The sequence below is a fragment of the Lutra lutra genome, chromosome 6, assembly GCF_902655055.1.
Source record: "Lutra lutra chromosome 6, mLutLut1.2, whole genome shotgun sequence".
Lineage (NCBI taxonomy): Eukaryota > Metazoa > Chordata > Mammalia > Carnivora > Mustelidae > Lutra > Lutra lutra.
The window spans coordinates 145653395-145679811 of record NC_062283.1 but is presented as its reverse complement, the minus strand read 5'-3'; the positions used below and the strand labels follow the sequence as shown (position 1 = coordinate 145679811).

At 42.2% G+C, this 26417-nt stretch overlaps 1 protein-coding gene across 6 annotated transcripts in view; it reads right to left on the bottom strand.

Annotated features, from left to right (window-relative positions):
- Nucleotides 1-4297: 4297 nt before the first annotated feature.
- The window catches only part of FNDC1 (fibronectin type III domain containing 1), a 104657-nt gene continuing 82537 nt past the window's right edge, over nucleotides 4298-26417 (bottom strand). For all 6 annotated transcript variants that reach the window (XM_047733848.1, XM_047733853.1, XM_047733850.1 and 3 more), the window contains 8 exons: nucleotides 24360-24503; nucleotides 22059-22289; nucleotides 18826-18934; nucleotides 14190-14269; nucleotides 11061-11090; nucleotides 10148-10309; nucleotides 7900-8022; nucleotides 4298-5089 (listed from right to left, as the gene is read on the bottom strand). In XM_047733848.1, the coding sequence (XP_047589804.1) occupies nucleotides 4974-5089; nucleotides 7900-8022; nucleotides 10148-10309; nucleotides 11061-11090; nucleotides 14190-14269; nucleotides 18826-18934; nucleotides 22059-22289; nucleotides 24360-24503 (995 nt within the window). In that variant the 3' untranslated portion in view covers nucleotides 4298-4973. The remainder of the gene's footprint in view (nucleotides 5090-7899; nucleotides 8023-10147; nucleotides 10310-11060; nucleotides 11091-14189; nucleotides 14270-18825; nucleotides 18935-22058; nucleotides 22290-24359; nucleotides 24504-26417) is intronic.

Genomic DNA, 26417 nt, shown 5'->3' with positions numbered 1-26417 from the left:
CAGGGTGTGGACTCTTGCCCAAGACATCCAGTCTGAGCCTGGTTGGGATAGTTAGAACTGGGTACTGAGAGACTTGGAAAGCTGGTTGAGAGAAGCAGAGTTACAAGGTCTGGTGGATCAGTCATTGCACACAGGGTGGCAGCTGGACACTTGTATATGGCAGCACTGTGTGAAGTCTAGGGGCTGGTGGCATTTAGGCATCATGTGTCCAGAGAAAGCCATCTGCTTGGAAGAATATGGGGTCATGCATGGAGAGGAGAGAGAACAGATCAGAGAGAAAAGGAGACAAGAACCACTACTTGCCAACCTGTCACTCTCTGCGACCCCACAGCACCTCCCACACATTATTTCCTGTCTTGAGACTGTGTGGTCCCACCTTAGGCAAACCCTTGACTTAGCTCTTGAGCTATTTCTATTCTTGACCATCAGATAATCTCAGCCTGAGAGAATATTTCTTTCCTAATCTGGACCAAGAATTTGTATGTGTGTGTTAAATTTATTGGCTTCCAACATTATATCAATTTTACTTCTCTTTTATCATAAGCCCTTGTGTGCTTAGCTCTCATTATGATTTTTAAATTTTGTACATTAATAACCTTACAACTAAGATTTAAAATCACACCTCTGTTCAAAACAGGTATGCTCTGTGGTTTCATACAATTTTACTGAGCTCAGCCTGATCTGAGAATGGCTGGAAATGGATGGTTGGGGAGACATTCTTATTTTCCAAACTCACTTCTTATTTCCAACTGCAAAATAGTTACACCTCAAGGAGAGGATTTTAAGGGATCCACAACATACAAGATGCTCCATCAGCATGGACGGGCTCACTGATTCTATCAGAGGAACCCTCCCAATAGTGACCAAGAGCTGATTTCCATGCAGAGAGGAACCCCACTATAACCCCATTCATCATCACATTCCCAAATTCCCAGCCCCCTGAACTGACCAGGACCTGTGGCTTGAGTAGGTCAAAGGGGAGAAAATAAATCAAAACTCATCTGGTAAAAGCTGGAAATTATGTTTTAACCAGATGGTAATAAATATGCATAAAGCCTCCCAAAGAGCAGGTTGACTCCCGAGACCATTGCACAAAGGACTTGCCAAACGGGGAATCTGGGAACCGAAGATCCAGACACCTGGGGACTTACGCGTTCCGCGCCAAGAGATGGTCAGAAAAAAATATAACTCAGGTAAGAGAAAGTGGAATGGACATGTATGAAGTAGTATGTGCTAGTTTTTATTTTTTATTTTTTTGTGATAGTTTTTAAATTAGGACTATGCTTTAACCTTCTTTCAACCTCAAGAAAACAAATGCGTGGGTACACAAATTTTTCTTATAGGGTGAGATAATATTTTAGGCCTTGCAAACTACAGAATATAGTCTCTGTCATATACTACTGTTTGTTTGTTTGTTTTTGCTTGTCTGTCTGCTGTTTACAACCCTTTTGATGTGTAGACACTGTTCTGAGCTCACAGACCATCAAAAAACAGGTGGGAGCTTCCAATGACAAGTTTAGACATTTCCATGTATATTCAAGGCCTTTCGGTAATGGACATTGTCCTATTTTCCAATAAAGCTCACTTGCTAACTGCACTCTTCTAAAATTTCATCATAATCAGCCAAATATTAGGGTGCCTGCGTGGCTCAGTTGGTTAAGCATTTGCCTTCAGCTCAGGTCATGATCCCCAAGTACCAGGATTAAGCCCCACATCGGACTTCCCTGCTCAACGGAGAGTCTGCTTCTCCCTCTCCCTCTGCCCCTCACCCTCTTGGAGTCTGCTTCTCCCTTTGTTCCTTTTCCTGCTTTTCTCTCTCAAATAAATAAATAAAATCTTTAAAACAAAACCAAAAAACATGGAGCCAAATATTCTTTTCCTTTAATTCCCACTTGTGCCTACTTCTGACCTCCAGGGTTGCCAAGCTCTTCTTTCTCAAAGCCTTTGAACTAGATGAAGCCTTCTTTAGGGAATCAGTACATTAATTTCCTACTAACTTGATACACAGTGGTTTTGAGACCCATGGCATTCCTGGAACATGACCTCCAGACCTGACACAGAACCAGAAACTCAATGGTGCCCCTGTGCACTCATTTAGACTGTTATGTAACCCAGTTTGGACAGAAATCAGTAACAATACCACTTACCTATGCTTAGATTCAGTGGGGATTTTTTGCTGTTTTGTTTTGTTTCATTTTTGCTTTGGCTACTCTGTCACCTGGGGTTTGTAGTAATTTCTGTCAAAAAACTGCCAACATTTATTTTTAATAGAAGTTCAGATTTCCAGAATGAATTACAGTCTGAGGAGGTAAGCAGGGCTCGAAAATCATCGTGTGAATGAACACCAGGGAATTTCTTTGGCTTTCTGTGAGGTGAGCATGAACTCCTGAGCAACCCATGTCCTTTAAGATGTGGCCCGAGCATCTGGCCCTTTGGGAGTGAGGCAAGGAAATTGCCCTTCAATGTGTGAGTCGCAAAGGGTGAGGGTGGCTTCCTCTCAGCGCTGATCTGGATATGTGTGTCTTCCAAAAGGGGCCCCAGCACCAAGACAGGCTTGTGGAACTGACCAAATGGCTCTTCTCTCGTACATGCTAATGAATTATTTATACCCGAGGAGACACTTTCAGGAAATGCGCAATCTGCTGGTGCTCTCCCCGACAGGGACCTCATTTTGGCATCTTTCTCCAATCTTTGATAGCAGGCCAGTGGAGAATGAAACCGGACAGAAGTTCCAGAGGGGTGGGTGGGAGAAATGAAGGACGCCACTTATGTGTTTATCAGGAAAAGTCACTTATATCTGAAGACCATATCTTTCACCATATCTTTTGGCCTTATGAAGCATGTTTGAATGTTATCTGTGTGAAAAACAAGGTTTTTAGATATCCTTTTTAAAATAATCCCTCTTTCATGGATAAGAGCCCTAAAAGCTACTTAGAGGTTCCCATCCTGTTTTGCAAACTAAACTGTGAGTGATAGATGAACTTGGTATCTAATCTGCTCCCTAAGGAATTCTAGTACTTCCCAGGCTGTCAGAATGCTTGCATTTTCTTTACTGTTGTTTACTGTGGAAAGGGGATCGTGGAATCTTAGGAGAACGTCAGCTTTCACAGCCCCATGGAAAGGACCCTGCTAAGTTTCCTTCTAAGTTTTACCTTTGAACCCACCAGATACATCAGGCCGCCCCTCAACACAGTACTGGCACTGAAAGAAATGGATGCCAGGAAGATGGACTGCATTCTGCCATTAAATCATTCCGTAGTAGCCTGGGGGCCCCAGAAAAGGGTACGCCTCCAGCTCCCCACTCCCCGCCACCCGCTTTTCCAATGCTGAAACCTTTATGAAAGAAGACAATACCTTCATGCCACGGAGCTGCCTGATTACATGGGACAGCCGAGCACATGGAAAGGACACCATGTTTGAAAAAGAATTAGAATAATGTGTCTTTAAATAAATGTTGTCATGTTGCCGTCCAAAGGGATAACAAGCATGTATTTTGAGGAGGAAATACTCAGGCAGGGAAGAGGAAAGGATTTTTTTTTAACTGCACTTTTAAATCATTTGGAACCTAAAACCTTGATAATTCTGAAAACATACTGGATATGCCCCCATAGAGGCAAGTGGTAGTTTTCACCTGGACAGATTGCCTCCTGAAGATACGGTCCATATATACAATGGACAATTACTCAGCCATCAGAAAGGATGAATACCCACCATTTGCACCAACATGGACAGGACTCGAGGACATTATGCTGAGTGAAATAAGTCAAGCAGAGAAAGACAATTTTCATGTGCTTTCACGTATTTGTGGAACATAAGGAATAGCATGGAGGACGTTAGGAGAAGGAAAGGAAAAGTGAAGGGGAGGAAATCAGAGGAGGAGATGAACCATGAGACACTATCGTCTCTGGGAAACAATCTGAGGGTTTCAGAGTGCAGGGGGGTGGGGGATGGGTTAGCCCGGTGATGGGTAGTAAAGAGGGCACGTATTGCATGGAGCACTGGGTATCACACCCAAACAATGAATCATGGAACACTACATCAAAAACTAATGATGTCCTGTATGGTGACTAACATAACATTAAAAAAAAAAAAAAGATTGTCTCCTGAGGTAGAAAGCACTTGGCTTGCATCTAGGTGGCCGGTGTCAGTCACTGTCACCACCAGCTCCCCATCACTCCCAGAGTCCAGCAGCGATCACTCTGCTGGTCTCATTACGCAGAGTACAGATTCTTTGGACACTTCTAAAAGAGGCTCATAAATAGCACCTTTGCTCCATAAAGTCCCACACGCATTTATCTAGTAAACAAGTACAAATTAAGCCACTTTAATCAATGTTCTTGCAGACAAGTGAGGATATGTATATGCCTATATACACATATATATATCTTTCAAAATTGAGAATTTACAAATATGATTTGATACATTTGGTCTAGCAATGGGTACACCCACGGAATAAATCTTAAGTATGGATATATTTCCTTTGGTGGTGCTTTTAGTAACTCAGTTCTACTGCAGAGTGAGAGATCTGAAGCTTAGATCTGGCGACTTTTGGAAGAGTCCAGTGAGAAAAGAGAAAGTGTGCAGCATTCCATCAAGCAAGCACAGCATATTGATGCTGTTCCCTGGAGACACTGATGTGTCTGACTTCTGTGCCTATAAAGTGTGAAGACTGCAGCAAGTCAGTGAGCATTCCCTGCAGCTGTGTTTCTGCTGTCTCTGGCAGGTGCTATTACAACAAAAACACGTGGAGAAGCAAAGTTAACAGCGACACTGAATTCTGTGTGTAGTCCAGGCCAATAAGTAGGACCAAGTTCCAGATGGGAGATGCCTGAAATGTCCAGTGTCCATTATGTGGTCTTGCTGGAACCAGGAGTCCATGGGGCTTGGAACACTGTCTTTTTCTGCTCACAGTCCCTACTGCAAGTTAGTCAAGGGGGCCGGACGGGTGAGCTTTCAGTATGATCTTCCTGTAGTTACCACTTCCCTGGAATGGAGACCCCACACTCATACCAGCCCACGTAGTAGTAGGGGGTTCCAAAACCAATGTTGCCGAAGCTGACTGGCTCCTGGCGATACTGGCGGAAGTAGCCTACAAGGGTAAAAGGAGAGGAAGGGAAAGAAAATGCATCTGTGATATTGTGATTGATAATAAGAAATCTATATTTGGTCTTCATCCCTGTTCCTGGCACATAGCTCCTAAAACCCAAGGACTTCCTAAGTGATGAGAGTGGTATAGGTATCTTGATATTCCTAACAAACCCTATTAGACCACTCCTGAGTTTATGCTGATGGGATTACTTTCGGAAAGCATCTATGGATGGGTTAGTCACCAGAGAGACCAGTCGTGGGATTAGAGGTGAAAGTCCCACCTCCTGGCCTCTGCGGAGGGGAGAGGGGCTAGAGATTGAGTTCAGTCATGAAGGGGCAATGTTTTCTTCAATCAGGCCTAGATAATGAAGTCTCCAGAAAAACCCAAACACACCAGGTTCTGAAAGTTCTGGGTTGGTGAACACATGCAGATGCTGGGAGGGTGGTGCTCCCAGGGAGGACACTGCATTCTCTCCCCACACTGTGCCTTTGCATCTCTTCCATCCGGCAGCCCCCAAATTGTACACTTTTGTAATAAACTGGTAGGTAGCCTATTAAGTAAAATGTTTCTCTGAGTCCTGTGAGCCACTCTTGCAAATTACTCAAACCCAAGAAGGGGGCAATAGGGCCCTCCAATATGTAGCCAATAGGTCAGACACTCAGATGGCCATCTGGACTTTTGATTGCCACCTGAAGTTGGTCGGGGGAGGGCATTCAGTCATATGGGACTGAGCCCTTAACCTGTGTGATCTGATGCCACCTCTGGGAACACAGTGTCAGAACAGACTTGATTTGTAGTACATCCAGCTGATGTCCAGGAATTGCTATTGGTGTGGGGGAAAATCCCACACTTGGAATTGGTATCACAACTGTAGTATCAAAAGTGGCCAAACCAAGAGAAAAATTCTCATCCTTAGAACCTCTGTTCAGACAGAAGATCTCTGAGGAATTGTTCTTATAACAAATGTTACTTCCAAATAAATACTACCATTTTTATGTGGGTCACAATAACCCCTTGGGTTTATACCAGACATGATTTGAAGGGATAATCCAGTCCCCACATGTATGTGACACAGATGGGAAAGCGTGTTTGTTAGTTCCCTATTTCTCTCTCCCCACAAAAGAAGATCATTTGTAGCTGCTCTTTATGGAGACTCCCTGCAGGGTGAACAACTGCCGGCACTTAGGACCTCAAGCCCCTAGGTTTAACTCTTGAAGTCTGTGGTAGGTTTTTAGATCTTTCAGGTAAATCTCTCAAGGAAAGAATACGATAGCACTTTTGAGCCATTATACTTTAAAGTAAAAGTGAGGCCCCAGCCTGTTCAAAAAAATTTTTGGCAACTACTCTTTGGCCCTGTTTACTCTTGCCAGATGAAAGTTTACCTACCATCCTACCAGTGAGCATGCTGGTTAGGCAACACCTCTGCTCAGAACCAAAACCATGACCACAGCAAAATACAAATAATGCATAGTAACCCTGGGTCAATGCAAGATCCTGAAAAAAGGAGGAAATGTTATATATTTTGTATACTAACTGCGATGGTTAATTCTATGTGCCAACAGGGCTAGGCCATGGTGCTCAGATATTTGGTCAAATATTATTTTAGATATTTCTGTAAAAATAGTTTTAGACGAGATTAACTTTTAAATCATCAGATTTTGAACAAAGTAAGTTACTCTCTATAATGTGGGTGGGCCTCATCCAATCAGTTGAAGGCCCTCATAGGAAAAGATTACCCTCCCTAACAAAGTCTGCCAGTAGACTGCCTTCAGACACAAACTACAACCTAGACTCTTCCTTGGGCCTCCAGCCTATTGACCTGCTCTGCAGAATTTGGACTTGACTGCCCCTATAATCATATGAGCCAATTCCTTAAGACACCTCTCTCCCAATCTCTCTCTGGTTCTGTTTCTCTGGAAAACTCTGACTAATACACTTACTTTTCTGTTCTGTATATTTTACTCTATCTTAATTCTTTGAAAATAGGCAATTTGTATTTACCAGTCAATCGTATTTTTTTTCCAATTTAAAAAAATTGGTAGAGCATCTCGTGTTTTGAAATTGCCAGATCACTAAGAGTTGAGTGCATAATGGAAAGAGTGTTGGACTTCATTCAGTTGTTCTGTTTATTTTCTTGTTTTGGCAGTTGAGGGAGTTAGTAGCATACTGCAGGTTGTTAAACTTTGAGATTAATATTTTTGTTCTCACCCTGTGATACCATAATGAAATAGTTACTACATAACCTCCTGAAGTATGTGATAAGCTATGGTTGGTTTGTGTGTTTGTTTACCTTTCTTTCTCTGCACATGTGTTCATGCTGTCCTCTGCCTGGAAGACTAATCTTTACATGTCTAGGTCTTTATGACTCAGCTCAGACTCTGCTTCTTCTTTCCTGACAGCCTCAACTAGCCTGCCTTCCCTGAACTCAGATAGTGATTACAAACTGCACAATTACCTAAAAATAGTTTAACTATGTGATATAACTCCTGTCATTATCTGTACTTTAAGTTGTTCACTCTTAGTTGCCTTTCACATATTTATTTCCTCTTCCCAGTTATGGAGCAGGGAAGAGATTTTTCTGAAGTAAGGACAAGGTCTTATATTCCTTTGTACCCCTGCCTCCTAGGTTTACACCAATTCCAGCACATGGTTGGAGTATTTTGTTGGTTCCTTATCTATATGATCCAAAATGCTGTCAACATCCATCTTTAAGTGGTAAGCAAAAAGGAGAGCTATGATTATTTCTTCCTTATATTAGCCCTCCTTTCCTAACCCACAGGGTAGTATAATCAGGACTTTGTTTGAATTACCTTGAATGGTAGGGAGAGCTTCTACATAGGACTGAGGCCCTGTTCTTCCATCAAGATGTGAATCCACAAACTGGCAATGATCTTCACCTCTTCCCCAACTGTCCCCAATGCTGTAGAATGTGTCTGCATAAGGGAATATCATGGGTTAGTGACTGGTCAAAACATAAACATTTTTCTAAAAGTTTGCACAAGCTTTGGAGACCATTTGAACTGGGTACTTAAACTTGGTGTGTCATACTTTCCATGTTGGAAAAATAGTAATAATGGCACCAAGGTCAAAGTATTGTAAGGATTCAGCAAGATTACATACACAAATACTTAACAAGTCCTCAACAAATGGAAACTATTAATATTGTAGGCAGTTTCAGCCTATAAATGGTAGTGCTTTTTACGTCTTGGTTTTAAGAAAGGAATAGATAAAACCACAATAGGAATGTATCATGAAATAATTACAAAAGGCATGAAATCTGTAAAAAATAGAAGAACCTATTTTCACACACAACTAGAAACGGATGTGTGTCTGTGGCATAACCTGCTGTCCATGGTCCTGAACCACCGCTGCACAGTAGGGCATTTTTTTCTGTCGACCCTGGGACACTGGAGCTGGCTGTGCAATTTCTGGCAGGAATTCTGATGCAGGGGAGGGCAAGTACAATGGTGGGAGAGAAAATAAAGAGCAGAGAGAAACAGACAGTAGGTATTGGGAGAGGCATATGCACTGAGAAACTGCCTGAGGAGAATGGTAGGGAAGACTTTGTTTTGACATTGTCTTTAAATGATCACCACTAGCAAGAAAAATAAAATCTATAGCAGCCAAGGAAAAGTTTTAAAAATGTATGTACTAAAAAAATTAAAAATGTGCAAGTTTAAAAATAAAAAACAGATTTGTGTAGGTAGGGGAATCAAAGCCAGCTAGGTAGAAATGACATTTTGAAATGTTAGTAGTTCAAGGTGCTTATGGTATTCTTTGTTTCAATTCCCTACCATAATGAAAATAATGTAATTTTTGTTCAGGCACAGAACAAGTAATACTGAGGTATGTTTCATCATCTATATTTTTTTCTGCATAAAGGTGTAGCAATGGCAAGGGCAGGAAGGGGGTGGCTTTTCCTTGATATTTCTAGCTTATGCTCTTATCTAGTATTATTGAATACACAGCAAAGAAAATTGGCCTTTACACTTTTAACAGAATTTTGGACCTCATTTCTAAAATGTAGTGGATTTTAAAAAATAATATATTTATAAAGTAATGTATTTGAAAGAAATACAATGAGAGAGCACTTCACACCTACCAGGATGATCATAATGGGGAAAAAAAGAACATGGAAAAGAATAAGTGCTGGCTATGATGTGGAGAAACTGGAATGCTCATATATTATTGGCGGACTGTAAAATGTTACAGCCACTTTGGAAAAACAGTTTGGCAGTTCTTCCAAACTTAAACACAGAGTCACCATATGACCCAACAATTCCACTCCCAGGCATGTGCCCAGGAGAACTGAAAACAGGTATTCACACGAAAACTCAGACATGAAGGTTCATTAAAGCATTATTCAAAATGCTGCAGAAGCAGAAATGACCAGAAATGTCCATCAATGATGGATGAATAAACAAAATGTGGTCTATCCATATAATGGGGTATTATTCAGTCTTTAAATGGAATGAGATTCATTTATATGTTACCATACAGATGAGCCTTCAAGACTTCAAGACAAAGGGACAGATATATAGTTCCAGTTCTACGAGGAACCTGGAATAGGCAGATGCATACAGAATGGAGCTTACCAGGTGCCGGAAGAGGGGAAATGGAGAAACTGTTTGTGAGTATAAGTTTCCTTTTGGGAAGGTGAAAAAGTTCTGGAAATGGGTAGTGGTGATGGATATTTAGTATTTAGTATCACTGAATTGTGCACTTAAAAATGGTTAAAAATGGTAAATTTTATGTTTATATATTTTACCACAATAAAAATATATACATTAAAAAATAAAATGTATTGGATTTTAAAAAAATTATATGAGTGTGTGTGTGTGTGTGTGTGTGTGTGTGTGTGTGTGTGTATTTCTGGATGTCAAAGTAAAAGTAAGGAACTCCAAAGTAAAGCCTGAAAAACTGATTTGTGTTCAAGCCACAGTGATATATAATGGGTCCACAGCTCAAATACATTCTGATGCACCTGCTATGTCAAGTTAGTACCTGACAACATACCTTCTCATACTTTCCCATACCTCACCATTCTCAAAGACCTACCTTTCAGATTGTCACTGAGATAGATCTTATACCTCAGTGAATTACAAAGAACAACTCCCACGAATTTTCTATACCACGTCCGCTTCACATACTGCCGGCCGTGGCAGTCAGTGTAGCTAGGGTCATGTTTGAAAGCAAATGGGATCCAGATGGGCTCACCACCTTGACAACACAAGACACACTTTCTCAATCATGGCATTCCACAATGTTTGTTCTCACACAAAATATCAGAGAATTTGACTTATTCATTAGCCCTTCCCCTCCTCTCAGGGCTTTTCCCACCTCCCCAGTAGGCACTCTTTCCCTCATTCTGCTTCTTTCTTGGCGCTGAAGTACCACTGAGGAGCTTCTTATACCTGAACACATTTAAAGTATTTGAATTTCTACAAGGGATTCTTGAAGTAACAAAAAGCCCTTCAGCTTCAAGGAAAATAAGATATAATGGCATATTTGATCTTTTGGGATATGCCATCCTACATGCCCCCCTCCAGCATAGACTCTCACTGTTCTCATCACTCCCAACAACTGTCTTGAACTTAAGAAATAGAGCTTTCACAGTTTGTTTGAAATATGAAGTAAAATTTTGTTGTAATTTTAATGCGTTTTGCTACCTTTTCAGCCATTTAAAATATTCAGAGATTATGTAAATAAAGTTATCTATTTTATAGATATTGGTCATCCCATAACAGTTTCTTTTATATAGATTGGCTGCTATGGTCCTATCAAAAAATTCCCAGATCATTCTTTTCCCTAGATCAGGGTAAAGGGGGCAAGGAAAGCAAAGAAGTTGTCAGAAAATCATAAAAATGCAGAAACGGTCTAGCATTTCTACTTGTCAGCGATCATAGCAATCTCATCGTCAATATCCAACTTGGTTACTAGAAGGTCAAGTTTGTCAAGAAGAGAAACCTACCTGGTGGCCTCACGACAAGCAGAGGATTGTCTGTAAAATGAAAAAGAAAGTGTTGACTTCACTATCCTATTTGATAACCATGAAATTGTTGAAATGTTACTGTGGCGGAGACAGTTAACTGAAGAGCTCCCTGGAATAGGTACAAATAGAGTTTACTCGAGTGGTGCCAATGCTTTCCTTAGTTTTTATTTTCTAAACATTTCCTTTTGAAAAATATCCTTTTCTAGTTAAACTACCTTGATATTTGTACGGAAGTTGTGGGTCAGTATAGTCAGATTTTGATTTGGAGTACAACAGAACAATTCAATATTCATCATTTTTAAAAGATGCGTCTGTCTTGAGAAAACAGTTTTATGGTTTCTACTCTATGACCTATCCATTCCACTCCTAAGTTTTTACCCAAGAGGCATTAAAATACATGTCTGTGCAAACACTAGTACATGAGCATTCATAGCAGTTTTGTTTGTAATCGTCAAAAAGTAGAAGCAGCTCAAATGTCTATGAACAAGTGAGTGAGTACGTTATGGCAAGTGGTTAAGTTACGATGAAATATTGCTAAGTAATTAAAAGAATGAACTATAAATAAGACAGCAGTATGAACACTGTGGTTTTGCTGAGGGGAAGAAGCCAGACAAAGAGTTCATATTGTATGATTTCGTTTATATAAAATTCTAGAAAGCGCAAACCAATCGAAAGTGACAGACAGCAGATGACTTATTCCTTGTTAACAGGGGAGAAGATGGGCCCATGGAGGGGGCAGGGGAGCTGGGTTGCACAGCAGCAGTCAGCATGCTGGGGTGACGCTGATGTTCACTTGTGTAATTGTGGCGATGGCCTGAATGGGGCAAATATACTTTAAAACACATTGAGTTATACAGCGGTGGTACATATGTGCGTCTTACTGTATACCATTTGCATCTCAATAAAGCTATATGTAAAACATCTCTATGTCTTAGCCAAAGTAATGCCCCTTAAGAAAATATGGCAGCGCCTGGGTGGCAGAGTTGGAGAAACATCTGACTCTTGCTTTTGGTTCAGGTCATGATCTCAGTGGTGTTAGATCGAGTCCCACGTCGGGGAGTCTGCTTGACTCTCCCTTTCTCCCTCTCCCTCCACCCTTTCCCCCAACTCTCTTTCTCTCTCTAAAAATAAATAAATATATCTTAAAAAAATATGGAACTAGTCTTTAAGCAATTCTATTTTAGAAAAAAATTCATTTTTATAAAATAACATGGGCCATTCTCCTTTTTTTTTTTTTTTGAAAAATTATCATGGAGTAAGATTACTCTTTTAGGGTAAAGATCCCATGAGTTTGAACACATGCATTGATTCACGGAGCCCTACTACAATCAAGACAGAGAATATTTCCATCACCCCAAATCTCCCGTGAGCTGCCCCTTTGTACAGACCATTCCTTCACTCCCACAGAAGAGTAACCTACCCTTAGCTATAAGTGTAAACGCTCATTTTGCTCTCCTGCTCTTAAGTTTCAATAGTCTGCTGGAAAAAACCTCAAATGCTCCAGGGTGGAGGGGGACATATAAACCAACAACAGCACAAGACAAACAACGTCAAAAGTTGACCCCATGCTGCAGCCTGTGCTCACATATGCATCTACCTCATGTATTTTCTATGTTTGGCAAGTGCCAAAGTTCAATTATTTGATAGTCTTCCTGTTGTTAACCTAACCTCTTACGGCAGGGTTGTGCAAAGTGAAGGAGAAATTTGAACAAACTGACTGAATAAAGTGAAGATGGCCAAAACTAATAATTGTCAAATTTCAAGTAATTGTCAAATGGTGTGCATGAGGATCTCCTGGGAGCTGACGGTAAAAGAGGTCTGCATGCGGGGCCCTGGAGTCCTGTCACCCATCCTTTAGGGGTCCCAAAGTATAGGGCGGGGGCATGGTGGGGCTTTTCTTGGGAGGGAGAGTAGCAGAGGGCTGTCTTTTCCAATTTATACTGCAGTCTCAGAAATTACATTTATATTTCTATTCTCAGATTTGGGGCCAATTTCTTGAAAGCTTTCTAGATTTGAATTATTTTATTTTCCTATAGACTTTTATCATGTTAATTCTGATAGTCACCAAAGGTCCATTCCCTTTTCAGAAAATGTAGCCGTGAACAGAGACACGTTCCCTACTTTAGCAAATTAACCCTTGAAAATGGTTTTCTTTGACTCTTTCTTAATTACTAGTGAGGGACACACTTCTTAAATGAAAAAAATGAAAACACTCTTGAGGTCCTTTGCCAGCATTTCCAATATGAAGCTTACTCTCACAAAAGATTTTATTTTTTTCCACTTAATTGTGAGTCAGTAGATTTCAAAGAAACACACTTAAAAATAACTTCCAATGATCAATATTCTGGGATCAAGCTACATGTGGGAAATAATCTAACTGAATAGAAGCTAGAGCGAATTTAGTGCACAGCTGGTTCAGCCGAACCTCTGAAGGTGGCCTAGCTTAGAGGCAGAGGGACCAGCTCCCAGTGTGGCTTCCTGTGTGGAAAGGCTGCCCACCTAGGACCGTCACCACAGCCAGCTCAGGGCATACTGCTTCAGATGACCACAAGATGACCACATCTTACAGAGGGCTGGAGAGCTCTGTACACCAAGTGTCCCCCAGTACAGGGCCATCCTCTGAGTAATACTGCTTCTAAGATTAATTAATTAATTAATTAATTAATTAAACTCTCCATATTAGGATCTCTTTGTCTCCTAGTGAAAGAACCATCTTGGAGACCTGACTAATTGGAAGAAGCAGATGACTGTCAGGCCACATGACATTTATGCTTTTCAGCTGTTTGCAATAAAAAAAAAAATTAGCTCTGCAACTAAACATTTTACAGAGAGATTCAAAATTATCTTTCCCACATGGCTGAAAACTAGATTTTTTTTTTCCCCTTTCTTTGGAATGTGACCTTTTCACTTTCCAGGCAGTTCCTCTTAATTTTGTTGTCCAGCACAAAGAAAACGATGTTTATTTTATAAAGTGATATCCAGTAAGACTCACTAAATAAAGAAGTGCGGACTTCACTTCTTCAGTTTTTATTCTATTGTGGTCATGATTCCAAATTATTTGTCTTTGAGGAAAACGGGGGAAAGATGAGAATGTGAAGTCACAGGTACCTGATTCTGTAACAAATGAGACCGAAGGGCTGATGGGTCCGTAGCCATGTGGATTTTTGGCTTGAACTTTAAAATAATACCTGAAATTATATAAAAAAAAACATTTTTTGAAAGATAAGGTTGTTTAATTTCTGTGTAATAAGACAGATCCCAAACTATTGAGCACTTAACTCTGTGGCAGGGTTTGAGTGTTATTTCATAACAAACGCATACATTGCTGCTATTCGTTATTTTTTCTGAACTTTTCACTTTCTAATAACTCAAAATAATATAAGTCACAGCATTGACCAATGTGGCTGATGGCAGCAGAAGGAGCACATGGGGCAAATAAGCCATGTAGAGAGCGTATGCTCCTTAGGATGTCAAGGCTGTGTGGCCCCACATGGGCTCGCCCCTGGATTGATGCTCCTGCTCCGACCCACCTGAGTTCCACAGCTCAAGAGGGAGAAGCTGGAGCAGCAAGGCACTTACAGCAAAATTCAAAGTTAACCTAATTCTTATCACTGAACTCCCTGTGAAAAAGCGTGTGTTTGACCCAGTAATGATGCAACTCATTGTTGGTGGAAGGAAGGCCAGCCCGTCCCGAGGTTGGCCTCCTCAGTGGAACAAACGTGACAATGATGTTTTGGGTGCATGACAAGTGCTATGGTTGGCTCTGGAGCTTTAAAAGTCATGGAGTCCTGAGCTTCTGTGCCTCCAGGAGAGAGAAGCAAGTCCAAGAAGAGGAAATGGAAAAGGCTGGGAGAGATTTTGCTGTCAGATTTATCCTTGTCTTGGAACAGAGAATGTACTCGTTCGTCTAGAGGGAGACTGATAGGCGGAGCGGGTGGGAAGTCCCCAAACATCCTCTGTGCTCTGATGACCCTAACCCTAACCCAAAAAGTGGTGGTGAAGTAATATTAGAGACCAACAGAGCAGCTGTGACCCACTATATCCACGGTTAATCTCCGTATTTCCTTTTCCTCTGGGACACCCGACATTCCCTGTGCTCTCCAAGTCCTGAGCTACTTACAGGTGAAGAAGGGGGTAAGAAACCCCTGTAAGGGGTGGCTCTGCCATTGCAGAACTTCCTGACAAGTCTTTTCCTATGTCAGTCTTGACACACAGGTTCTAAGCGCTAATTAAAATGCACTCTATTTTCAAAAGGTGGATAATTTATTCAGAGAGCAAAGGCATACTTCCGTTACACCACTGTCCTGGCACCAAGCTTCCAGAGCTCCTGAGATCACCAAGGGAGCCTCCAGCTTCATGGTTACACAGAAATATGTGACTTTGGGTTTGAATAAACAGAGAGCAAAGAAAGGCTAATTTGGTAAATTTAGTCTTCTTTTCAGGCTTTCAAGAAAGTCATTCACATCTCATTTAGAAGAGAATCCTTTTTAAATTTCATTTTTAAAAAAAGATATGCACAATTAAGAACATATGAGTTTCCAAATCTCAATTCACTCAGTGGTCTGTGTTTTCCCAATTATGCATACTTTTATTCAGTGGTTATGGAGTTATTTAAGACAAAATTCTACAGGCAGTGGGTTTGGCATACGTCAATGATACTGGTCAAACTTTAAAGATACTTTTTCTTTCCTTAAAAAGGGAAATCAAACCCTAAGTAATGACACCTCCTCAGAGGCTACATGAAATATTTCTGCCGAACATTTCTTATGCCTGAGTGGTCCTGACACCAGTGCTCAAGGTCCACAGAGGGAATCATGGCTCTATGATTGTGGGGAGGGTACAGGATGCCAAACTGGTCTGATTTCTTCACTGTATCAATTCTGTCTCCCCACTGAAACCCCAGTGTTCTCATCTACTTTCTCTGTCCCCACAGTTCCTCTGTCCTCCAACAAGGCCCGCATGGCCGAATTCCACAGACATACTTCCGTTTGAACCTTACCGAATGTATCAAAGCAAATTTAAATACATGAAGTCGAAAAACACAAAATTATGGGGGAAAAGTAAGATTCCTGTTTTCCAAACCATATTAAACTTCTTCTAGAAACAAAAATATCTATCTCATATTCTGAACAGTCTCTGCCTCACCCAAGTTACAAGAGAAACCCAGGCCTTGCCTTCTTACATAAGTTCTTGACACCTTCTTCTGAATAAGCCCCCACAGTCAGAATCTTTGTGCTCTGAAAGATGGATGAATTACGCAGATTCCAGAGAGTGGTCTGGGACTGAGTTGGGTGGACAAGGCAGGCAATCCCCAGACTGAGTTATAAAGAACCAAAGCTGGTATCTTACATTCCAGCCCATCTTGAGGGGACTGACTTCTTGTGTCTCCTACAGGGACGTGATGGTGGTGGGTTCCTGAGAAGCCCCGAGGATAGGGCTAAAAATGGGGACACATAGCCTCCATGGAAGAAGGATGTGAACCACTAATGTGGGCCCATCAGTGTAATGCAGGGAAACAATAAGGGTCCTTACATTGGGCTGTTCATAGGGGTTTGAGGAAATCTGTGTAGAAGAGCCACATGTTCTCTATGCCCCTGCCCAGCGCCCTCCATCAGGAGAAAGAATAATTGAGCAAGCATCTCAGAGAGAAGGCTACAGTAGCAGCTACTGTTCCTAGCCCTTCTATCAGGGCACTGAATGTGTAAGGGTAAGAGAGAAGCCACAAGGGACGAGCAAGGCCCTCTGGGACCAGCCTGTCCAGCCTCCCCTCCTCCTGCTCCCATCATTCTGGCCTCCTTCCCTTCCTAGAACATACCATGCTGTTGGACATGCTTTCCACCTAAAACAACCTGGCCTCACCCCACCTAGCTTCTCCATGTTCAGCACTGCTTATCTATTTCCCCAGGAAAACTCACCACTACCCACCCCCTCCCCACAAGCTCAGGAAAAAAGTCTCCTTCAGGATACTGATTAGTCAACATTTACATTTATGCTGCTGCTAAACAGCCTATCTCTGCCAAACTGTGAGCTCCATGAGGACAGCTCCTCTGTATTTTATAGCCCACCTCCCTGACCCTACTCCCCTCCTTCTACCCTCACCCGCTTCCTGTTCCCAATGCCATTCCACCCTCAGTGTATAACCTGTGTCTGGTGCAGAGCAAACACCTAGTACGAATAGAAGGAATTGTGGGCACTCCTTCATACCAGTTGAAAGAACAAATAAACCTTTATCTTCCATGACCATCTCCTGACGTCCTGAACTCAAGCTCAGCCTGGTAACAAAAGTCGGAAAAAGAACATTGGCCAGAGGAGGGGGAGGAGGGGCGGTCAGGAGATGGGGATTCAAGTTCCACCACAAGAAGCTATGCAGAAAAACCCCTCCGGTACCTCTTTCAGTTTTGGGATGCTGAGGCTGTGCTGGGGAAGCACCCTCACTCTGTATACAATACAGAGAATTGAGTGTGGACTCCACTGTCTTAAATGTGTTGTTTGCTTGCTTTAATTAATCCATTTTCTCTCACTATTAGGGAAAAAATAAAGTCCTTTCTCAGGTTCCAGTTTTGCTCCTTGCTTTTTATTTGCCAAATCCACAAACTGATAATAGTTTATGAACTAAGTTTAGCTCAGGGAAGCCCACGGCACCCCCAATACCCTAAGGAAAGTCCTCTGCTAGTTCAGCAGAGTCTCAGTACCCATGGCTATTAATTAGTTTCTATCCCCTTTGGCACATTTCTGCTTAAGGAGAGTATTTTTTTTTTTCAACTTTCTCCAGATGCCTCTAACTATACAAGATAGGAGAGACCTTAGACCCACAGACACATCATTTAGAGCTCTTTGCCCCATAATTATGGGGCTCAATATGACCATGAGGTGCTGGATTCATTTGCATGGGCTAGAGAGAAGGAATCATTAAATATTCAAGAATCCTGCAGGCCTACTGAAGGCTGGAATTGGCCGTGGTGGGAGTGCTCACACTAGAGAAAATAGTAAGCTCCATAAACCAGGGACTTTTTCTTCTCCAGAGAGCTGGTTTACATGCACACCATGCTTGATCCACATGTGCTTGGTGCTTTGCCCATTTTAACCAACCAGGAAAGCTTTCCTGATGATCATTAATATCAAAACCAGATAGTGTGAAAGAGGAAATGCATGCTCACTCTGTTTGTAACCCTGGGAACAAGTTTTGTAGATTTCACACTGAGTGCCACAAACTCTGGCTCCCAGAGGGGCCTCTGGCCGGCCAGGTACTGCCCAGTCTAGGAAGGCATGTGTGTAACCTTATTAATGTGCAACATTCGTCTTTCTAAATGGTCTGAACTTCCACATCACAGAGTCTGAGTACAGTTAACTAATATGTTCAGCAATGGCTGCCTCATTCATGCTACATATGAAGGTTGTGCTCTCTAATGTCACCACCTGGGTGCCTGCACATGGATCCAAGTCCCTTTCAGCACACAGAACAACCTTTGTTTTCCCAACAGTAGATAGTGTTTAGACTCTGGAAAATTGGTAACAAAATATAAACACAAAAGACTAACAACTCTAATAGATGCAGTAATTTCTTCTAAGAGAAATATAATGACATATGGTGGGTATTCCTTGATATTCTATGAGAAGTAAACAGAGACTACAAAAGAAATCATAAAACCTTTTCATCAACCTTTTCATTTCCAACCTGAGGATACCTTTGACCATGCACACAGGTCTTTCTCTCTCCCTCTCTTTAATGACTGACACATCATACCTTGTGTTTGGCTTCAGGTTCTCAATGGGCAAATGAGTTACTGAGGAAGCTTGAGTGGACCACTTGTTCCTAATGAAGTCTTCATAGGATGCACTGTAAACCAGGTAACCTGCAGATGGAGATACAGAAGGATCCACTGAGCATCAAGGAACCACATCACCCAAGAGGCATGCCTGATGGAGGAGGATGGGGAGGAGGCCATGGCACAGAGGCATTGCCATCTGAGGGTAAAGTTCAAGAATGGGAAAAACCTCCATGTTGCATCTCGATCAGTATAATGGAGACTTCTGATGAATTCAGATGTAGATAATAAAATTAAACACACTTCTTGACAACTGCTCATTCCCTACTTCTCTTCCTTCTCTTTATCTCCCACATTTCCTGGCCGCCTTCATTTCCTCAGAACTAATCACCTCAACTGAGCTTGACAGCACAGAGAAAAAGGCAGTGGAAGAAAAAGCAGCGACCTCCACGGAAATATTTAAGAATTTCTTGTCAGAGATATATACAATTGTCCTTACACAAAATGACAAAACTGTTGATGGCAAATGCTGTGTGTGTGTGTGTTTACATGTGTGTGTTTACACTAGCATGTGTATGTGGGACTGAAAGACTCCAGATTTGCAGTGGTCTCCTCACCCAGTTGGTGAAGGCTCTCCTTTGATTGCTAGTTGTTGAGTATCTGTGCCTGCCCTTGACCTTGATGTCTAGTGACAGCAGTCAGGCAGCGCCTTCTGCCTTCTCTGCTATGAATGGACTCCAGTGGGCCCTGACATCTGCCCAGCCTTCAAGGAGACCTCAGAAGGCCAAGTGAAGTCATGGCTCAGTGCATCCTCTACAGTCTCCCATGTTATACACAAAGGAAGAAAACATCCATCAGGAATTTCCCATGTGTCAAACATTCCAAACACATTCAACCAAGTTTTATTTTGATTAATTCTCCTGTTCCTAGTATGTAGACATCTCTATCCCCATTTTGACACAAGAGAAAACTGAGTCTTACAGAGCCATTAAAGCATGATATGAAACTGAAGAAGCATAAAACAGAAATATTCAGTGCCCTGGAGTCATGCAGGTTTTTACTTTTCACTCTAAAATAAAGGGGAAGACATTACAGGGTGGCACAACCAGACTACTTTTTTTTGTTGTTTTGTTTTTTCAGTGTTCCAAGATTCATTGTTTATGCACCACCCCCAGTGCTCCATGCAATACGTGCCTCCTTAATACCCATCATCAGACTGCTTTCAATGCCTCCCTCTGGTGCACAGTGAAATGGGTCAGGTATAGGGTGTGGATTGGGTGGTCTAGCCAGCTGGCTACTGTAATATCCAAGGGACAGATGGCAACAGCTAAGGTTAACTTGGTAGTTAATGGAGAGAAATTGATGGGTTCATGAGAAACGTGGAAGGTAAAACTGATAGGATTCACTGATGAATTGAATATGGTGGGGGAAATTAAGAAGATTTGAAGACAATCCCATGCTTACAGAAAAAGGGTGAAGAATAGGGTCATTCTCTGAGATAGGAAACGCAGATGAGTAGGTTTGGGAATCAGAAGGATCATGAGTTTGATTTTGGATATGCTGTCTGAGATGCTTTGGAGACATTCTAGTGATGCTATCAAGTGCCCATTTGGTTTTAGTGTTTGAATCTCAGAGGAGAGATAGGCTTAGCCTTGAGCTATAAACCAATGACTCATCTCCAGGATGAATTAAAACTATGTTCCTGGGGCGCCTGGGTGGCTCAGTGGGTTAAGCCGCTGCCTTCGGCTCAGGTCATGGTCTCGGAGTCCTGGGATCGAGCCCCGCATCGGGCTCTCTGCTCAGCAGGGAGCCTGCTTCCTCCTCTCTCTCTGCCTGCCTCTCTGCCTGCTTGTGATCTCTCTGTCAAATAAATAAATAATATCTTTAAAAAAACAAACAAACAAAAAAAAAACTATGTTCCTGGGTAAGATCCTGGAGGGAGAAGAGATGGAGCAAAAAGGAAAGAGGAGTTGAGACCATGTCCTGAGAAGTTCCAACACTTAATTCTGGGGCATTAAATGTCTGTCTCACAGATAAGCCTATGAGAGTGACTCAGAGATTGAAACAAACAGGTCACAAGTTTAGGGGGAGGAAAATGTTAGCAGCATCGAATGCATCTATGAGGCAAGCTACTTTATTTAACAACCTGTGGCTGCTGATTACTTTCCACAGAGTCATTTTGGTGACATAAAGAGAGTGGATTAGGGGCACACAGCTAACCAATGGGCATATCAGAAACAGGTGCTCCATAGCTCTTTCCACACTGTTCCCCGGAGGAGTTCATTCTTCTCTTTTTTCAACAAATATTGTGTGAGAACTCATGAAGAGCTGCTGCCCCCTTCACAGTGTTTCTTCCTTTGCTAACAGTGACATCAAGCCATGTGTGCTTCCCGTGATGCTGTAGGTAACAATGGCTGGTGCTGTGTTTGGTCTGTTGCTCTGCCTGTATCTGGCAGGGCTGTCGTGACTGAAATGTTCCATGGTCATCAATTTAGCAGGCACAGCTTTAAACTGCGAATGCCCAAGTCCCTGGAAATACCTCCTCCGTATTATTTATACTAGGGGCATGAGTACCTGTGATGGGAGCACCGAGGTTTGATTTCGGATGAGGTGTAGGGTACATGATGATGTGATGAGACCGAAATCTCCAGGGAGCTTTGTACTCCTTGGGATTCGTATTAACAAGAGCACGTGGTTCAGAAACACACCCTCTACAGGATAATACAGGAGCCGCATCTGAATTAAGTCCAGAGGCAGAATCTTGGTCCCAGTGTTGACTCTTCCACAGGACAGTGCACATTAAGAAGTCTTTCAGGGCCTGTGCTGCAGGGTCTGACCTTGCAAGTGGCTATGTGGACTCTGTGACTATTTGTGGGATTACAGAATGTTAGAGATGGAATCATATTTTGCAGAGGAAGGAATCAAAGTCCAGAGAGATGAAGCAGTTAGTTCAAGGTCATACAAACCAATGTGGGACTAAGATTCAGGACTTTTAACTTCCACCTGGTATTCTTCATACTACTTCACAAGGCTTCCCTTGTGGCCTGTATGTCATCCTTTTGAAAGGAGGCATTTGCCTTCATCCATCCAGTCCACCCATCTATCCACCCATCCACCCATCCATTCACTTATCCATCACCCATTCATCCCTTATAGTCTGTATTTTCCACCTACAGTCAATGAGAACTCTGAGCATCTGCCTTGGACACACCTGTTACTACATCTCCCGGGGTGGCTTTGTCCCAGTCCACAATGACAAATGAGTGGCAGCCTTCCATGGCGACCACAGTGATGTTGCGGGGGGGATGCTGTGGAGGCAGGTCACTCTTCCTCATGTCATTTGGAATGATTTCATCCAGGCTATCCACTTGAAAGTGATCCAGAGCATCGGTCAGAGAACATGGGGCTGATGGGTCTTTACTTAGGTATGTCACATAAGGAGCTGGAAAAGAAGAGAGATACCCAACTGTATCGTTGAAAACTTTCCCTAGAGGCAGAAACAGAATGTCTGCTGGATGGAGTAGACCCACCATCCAGTCTTTCCCTGCTAGACAGAGGCTCCAGCACCATCAGCCCCTCAGCCCTGATGATAAACTCATAAACACATCCTTAGCTCTCCTCAATGGATCCACACATTTACATCTTCCAATCCAGAAGTTTCAGAAGATTGGTCTTCCCATCAATATCAACGACTGGGTCTTCAAAATAATTTTGAAGGACCCCCCAAACTATAATTGAATGTCGTATAAGTCTGCAGCGTTCCACCATTTGTATGCCCAGATGTTTGGAAAGGTATGAATCAGGCCCAGCTGACACTTAATTAGAGCTCTCTTGGCACTGTTCACCTCCTAGACTGTGCTGGAACCGGGAAAAAAAAATGCCCTGATGAGGATGTGCAGCTTCTAGCCTCCAGTCATGGGTGTTCTTCTCTAGAGCTTCAGAGATACCCAGATCATCCAGGATATTTGCACAAGGCCAGGCCTGAACAGCCTTTACAATATTACTGCTAAGTACAATACAGCTACTCACATTTATGGACAGGTTCAAGGTTTTCTACACATATTATCTCAGTGGATACAAGGGTCCTGGGAATAAAGCAGGACATGGACAGATACTCCATGTTCCAGGTGAGCCAACTGCTGCTGAGAGGGCCCACAAAGCTAGGCTCAAACAAGACTCTACCTCCAGCCCACACTTCTTTATTATAAATGCTCTGTAAGAAGCAGAAATGTCAAGGAGTTGGAGCTGGGGCTTCATATATGCAAAACTCTGAAGTGTTTTCAAGTAACAATTTCTAGTACTTTCTAAATGTTCCACTGCATCTTTTGGTATAGGTTCTCATTCTTGGTGGCCACTGAGACTAAAAGCAATTTTTAGACCCTCTAATATCCAGCAATTTGTATAAAATTAGACCTTGAGAGCTTGTTGATGGATCTAATCAGGTAGTTCTGGGGAGTAATGTACTATGCTTTGAAGAGTTTACAAACATAAAAAAAAAAAATAGCCAGACAATAGTAAGCCTTTCAGTCTTGAGAAGAGTTCTGTGGAACAGCAAACAATAGTGCTGAAAGCATTTTCATTTCTGTCCTGGAGCCACAGAGAGGACGGACCAGAACATTCAGCAAATTCAATCAGTCTGCTTAATGCCAGGGGCCAGCATTAGTGCTTGCCTCAGGAATGCTACCTCAAATTAATATTCTTGTTCTTCAAGCACATGAGATTTAGACACTCAAGACTACATCTTGGCTGGCAAGCACTTTTCTCTACTTATGGCAGAACATTTGTTTTGGAAACAGAAAAGTGTGATATTAGTTTAAGCTGTTGCCTGTCTCCACTTGGTAATATTTTTTTCTGCTTTGTAATGTACTAATCTAAGTGTCTCGTTAGTGAAGTTCATTAAAGGCATGGGAAAAGAAGACTCCCAAAGGGAGTGAAGCACAGTGTAGTGAAAGAGAATTTCTTCTTGAAGTTGTTTAATAACCGAGAAAGAAGAGTCAAGTAAACATCTAGATTCCTACTCCCCAAGGCTAATGAAAATTACAGGAAACAACAGAAGAAAACCAGCTTTGGCTCTGTGGTACCTTAAGATGTACCAGTAGCTCAATTCAGTAAGCTGCTCATCTTTGAGGAAGAACTTAACCACGTATAAGTGAGTCCCAATGGAAGCCCCACCTTGAAAAAGTTGATAGAACACAAACAGTCATGTTCTCTGCTCCTGAAGATGTTTACAAGTGTTCTTACCCTTGGTCTACACGAGGCAGACTCTCGAAGCTCTACTCGATTGGATACCAGATGTTCCCCTGCCAACCCCATTCCCATGACTCCTGTAGAAAGCAAGCTAATATGCCTTCCAGCAGGACTGACTCACTGAGTCACCCTGAATGGAAACTTCACTCTGGGAAAGCTTCTGCTCCAAATGTGCTGCCTTGGCCAAGTCAAGAAATTGGTTATGCTCTTCCTCAAAGAAAAAAGTTAAAACCCATGTTTCTCTGACAAAGGAAATTCTATTTACCAACAAATCGTTTCTTTCCAGCCAAATCGAACTCTTCTCCAGGAAAGGAGCTAATGGAGCCTTCTGGTGAGATGACCTCGGGCACCGCAGCCGTGGTGGAGGGCCTGGTGGTGGTCGGTGGCCTTGAGGTCTCAAATTCATAATCTGAAATGATACAAAGGCTTTGTAATTGGGCTCCTCCAGAAAAGGGGCATACCTTCTCGAAATTCAACTCGAGATTAAAGCACACATGCACACACACCCCCAAAATAAATGCTATGCCTGAACCTAATTTGTTCCCAGTGAAAAAGTATCCCTCCGGAAGGGGAGTTGAACCATGAGAGACTATGGACTCTGAAAAACAATCTGAGGGTTTTGAAGGGGCGGGGGGTGGGAGGTTGGGGGATCCAGGTGGTGGGTATTGGAGAGGGCACGGATTACATGGAGCACTGGGTGTGGTGCAAAAATAATGAATACCGTTACGCAGAAAAAATAAAAAATTAAAAAAAAATGCTCTATGCATAAAAAAAATAAAAAAGAAAGAAAAAGTATCCCTCCTACTTCAATCCCCTAAGAGAAGCAGCTACAGATAAAAGAAGGGAAGAGGGAAAGGAAACACATACGAGCAGAAAAATGAGGCTTTATACTCAGAGCTGGACAGAACCTTAGAATTCATCCAGTTTAGCACGCTCCTGCTACTGGCCCCCGGACATTCTGTATCTAAATAATTTTCTCTTTTAGAGCCATGAAAGAGTCACATCAGAAAATAAACTTGATTTTTAAAAAAAATTTACCTTCTGGGTATGGGCTTCTTTCCTGGGGACCAGGTGGAATGAATCCTATTAAAAAACTAATCCTTTAACATTTAAAAAAGAAAACTCTGCTCCCTTTCAACCGCTCAAATATAAAAAGAAAGTAAGAATGGAGCTTAATGTTTTCAGAGGTGCTAAGAAACTCTTCTTTTTCTCCTGACATCTGTTGTTTTTCTTTTAAGTCAGTTTTTTCTTAAACTGTGGGATGAAACCATTTATCAAGCTTTACAATGACTGCATCAAAGGTGACATTATTCTCACATTGGGGTTTTGGGGCCCCTGGAGTTACAGATAATGGCAGACAAGGAAGACAAAAGTGAGAATATCCTGAGTATCAAAGGCCAGCCCTGCCATGCAGACAAAATGCCCACAGGAAAATTGCAGAGACAATTTATAAAACAGACAGAACCATCACAGGGTCACAGGGTCATACGTAGACTAACTGCACTGGCTCCAGATTCTACCCAAAGCATTCTCAGTCTTACAAGCTTATACCTGCTTGAAAAGATTTTGTGATAAAAAAAAACACCTGCATAGCATTGCATTTCTCTTTCTTTCTTTTTCTCTCTTTCTTTCTTTTTCTCTTTCTTCCTTCCTTCCTCCCTCCCTCCCTCCCTTCCTTCCTTTCTTTCTTTTTCTTCCTTCATTTCTTTCTTCCTTCCCTCCTTCCTTCCTTCCTTTTTCTTTTTTAGAGAGTGAGAGAGCACAGGCATGCACCTGAGCAGGGGGTGGGTGGACGGGGAGGGGCAGAGGAAGAGAGAGAAACTCAAGCAGGCTCCATGCCCAGTGAGGAGTTCCAGGCAGGGCTTGATCGTTCAACACTGAGATCATGACCTGAGCCCAAATCAAGAGTCAGATGCTCAAATGAATGAGCCACCCAGGCACCCCCATAGCACTGCATTTTTTAAACACAATTAGAAAAGGAGAGAAAAGAGAACAGTGAGAGGAGCCAACAGAGGAAGCAGAGTCATGGGTTAAACCAAGTCAGGTCACAAGGGGTGGTGGAAGTACAGGCCCAGACAAACAGCTCCAGAGTTCCAGGGGGCAGGGAGAGAACAGGGATAAAGGTGCTCGTGTGGAGGCTTCATTCACATATGAAACTCACTGTTTTCCTTTGGATCAAATAGCACTGGGGGCTAACTTGGAAGCTAGGGTACAACCACCTTCCCTGAGCATTACCATGCAGCCAAGAGTTCTGAGACACTTGGAAAATTGAGATCATCCACTTAGTAATTAAAGTGAGAGAAACTGTCCACATCCAAACTAA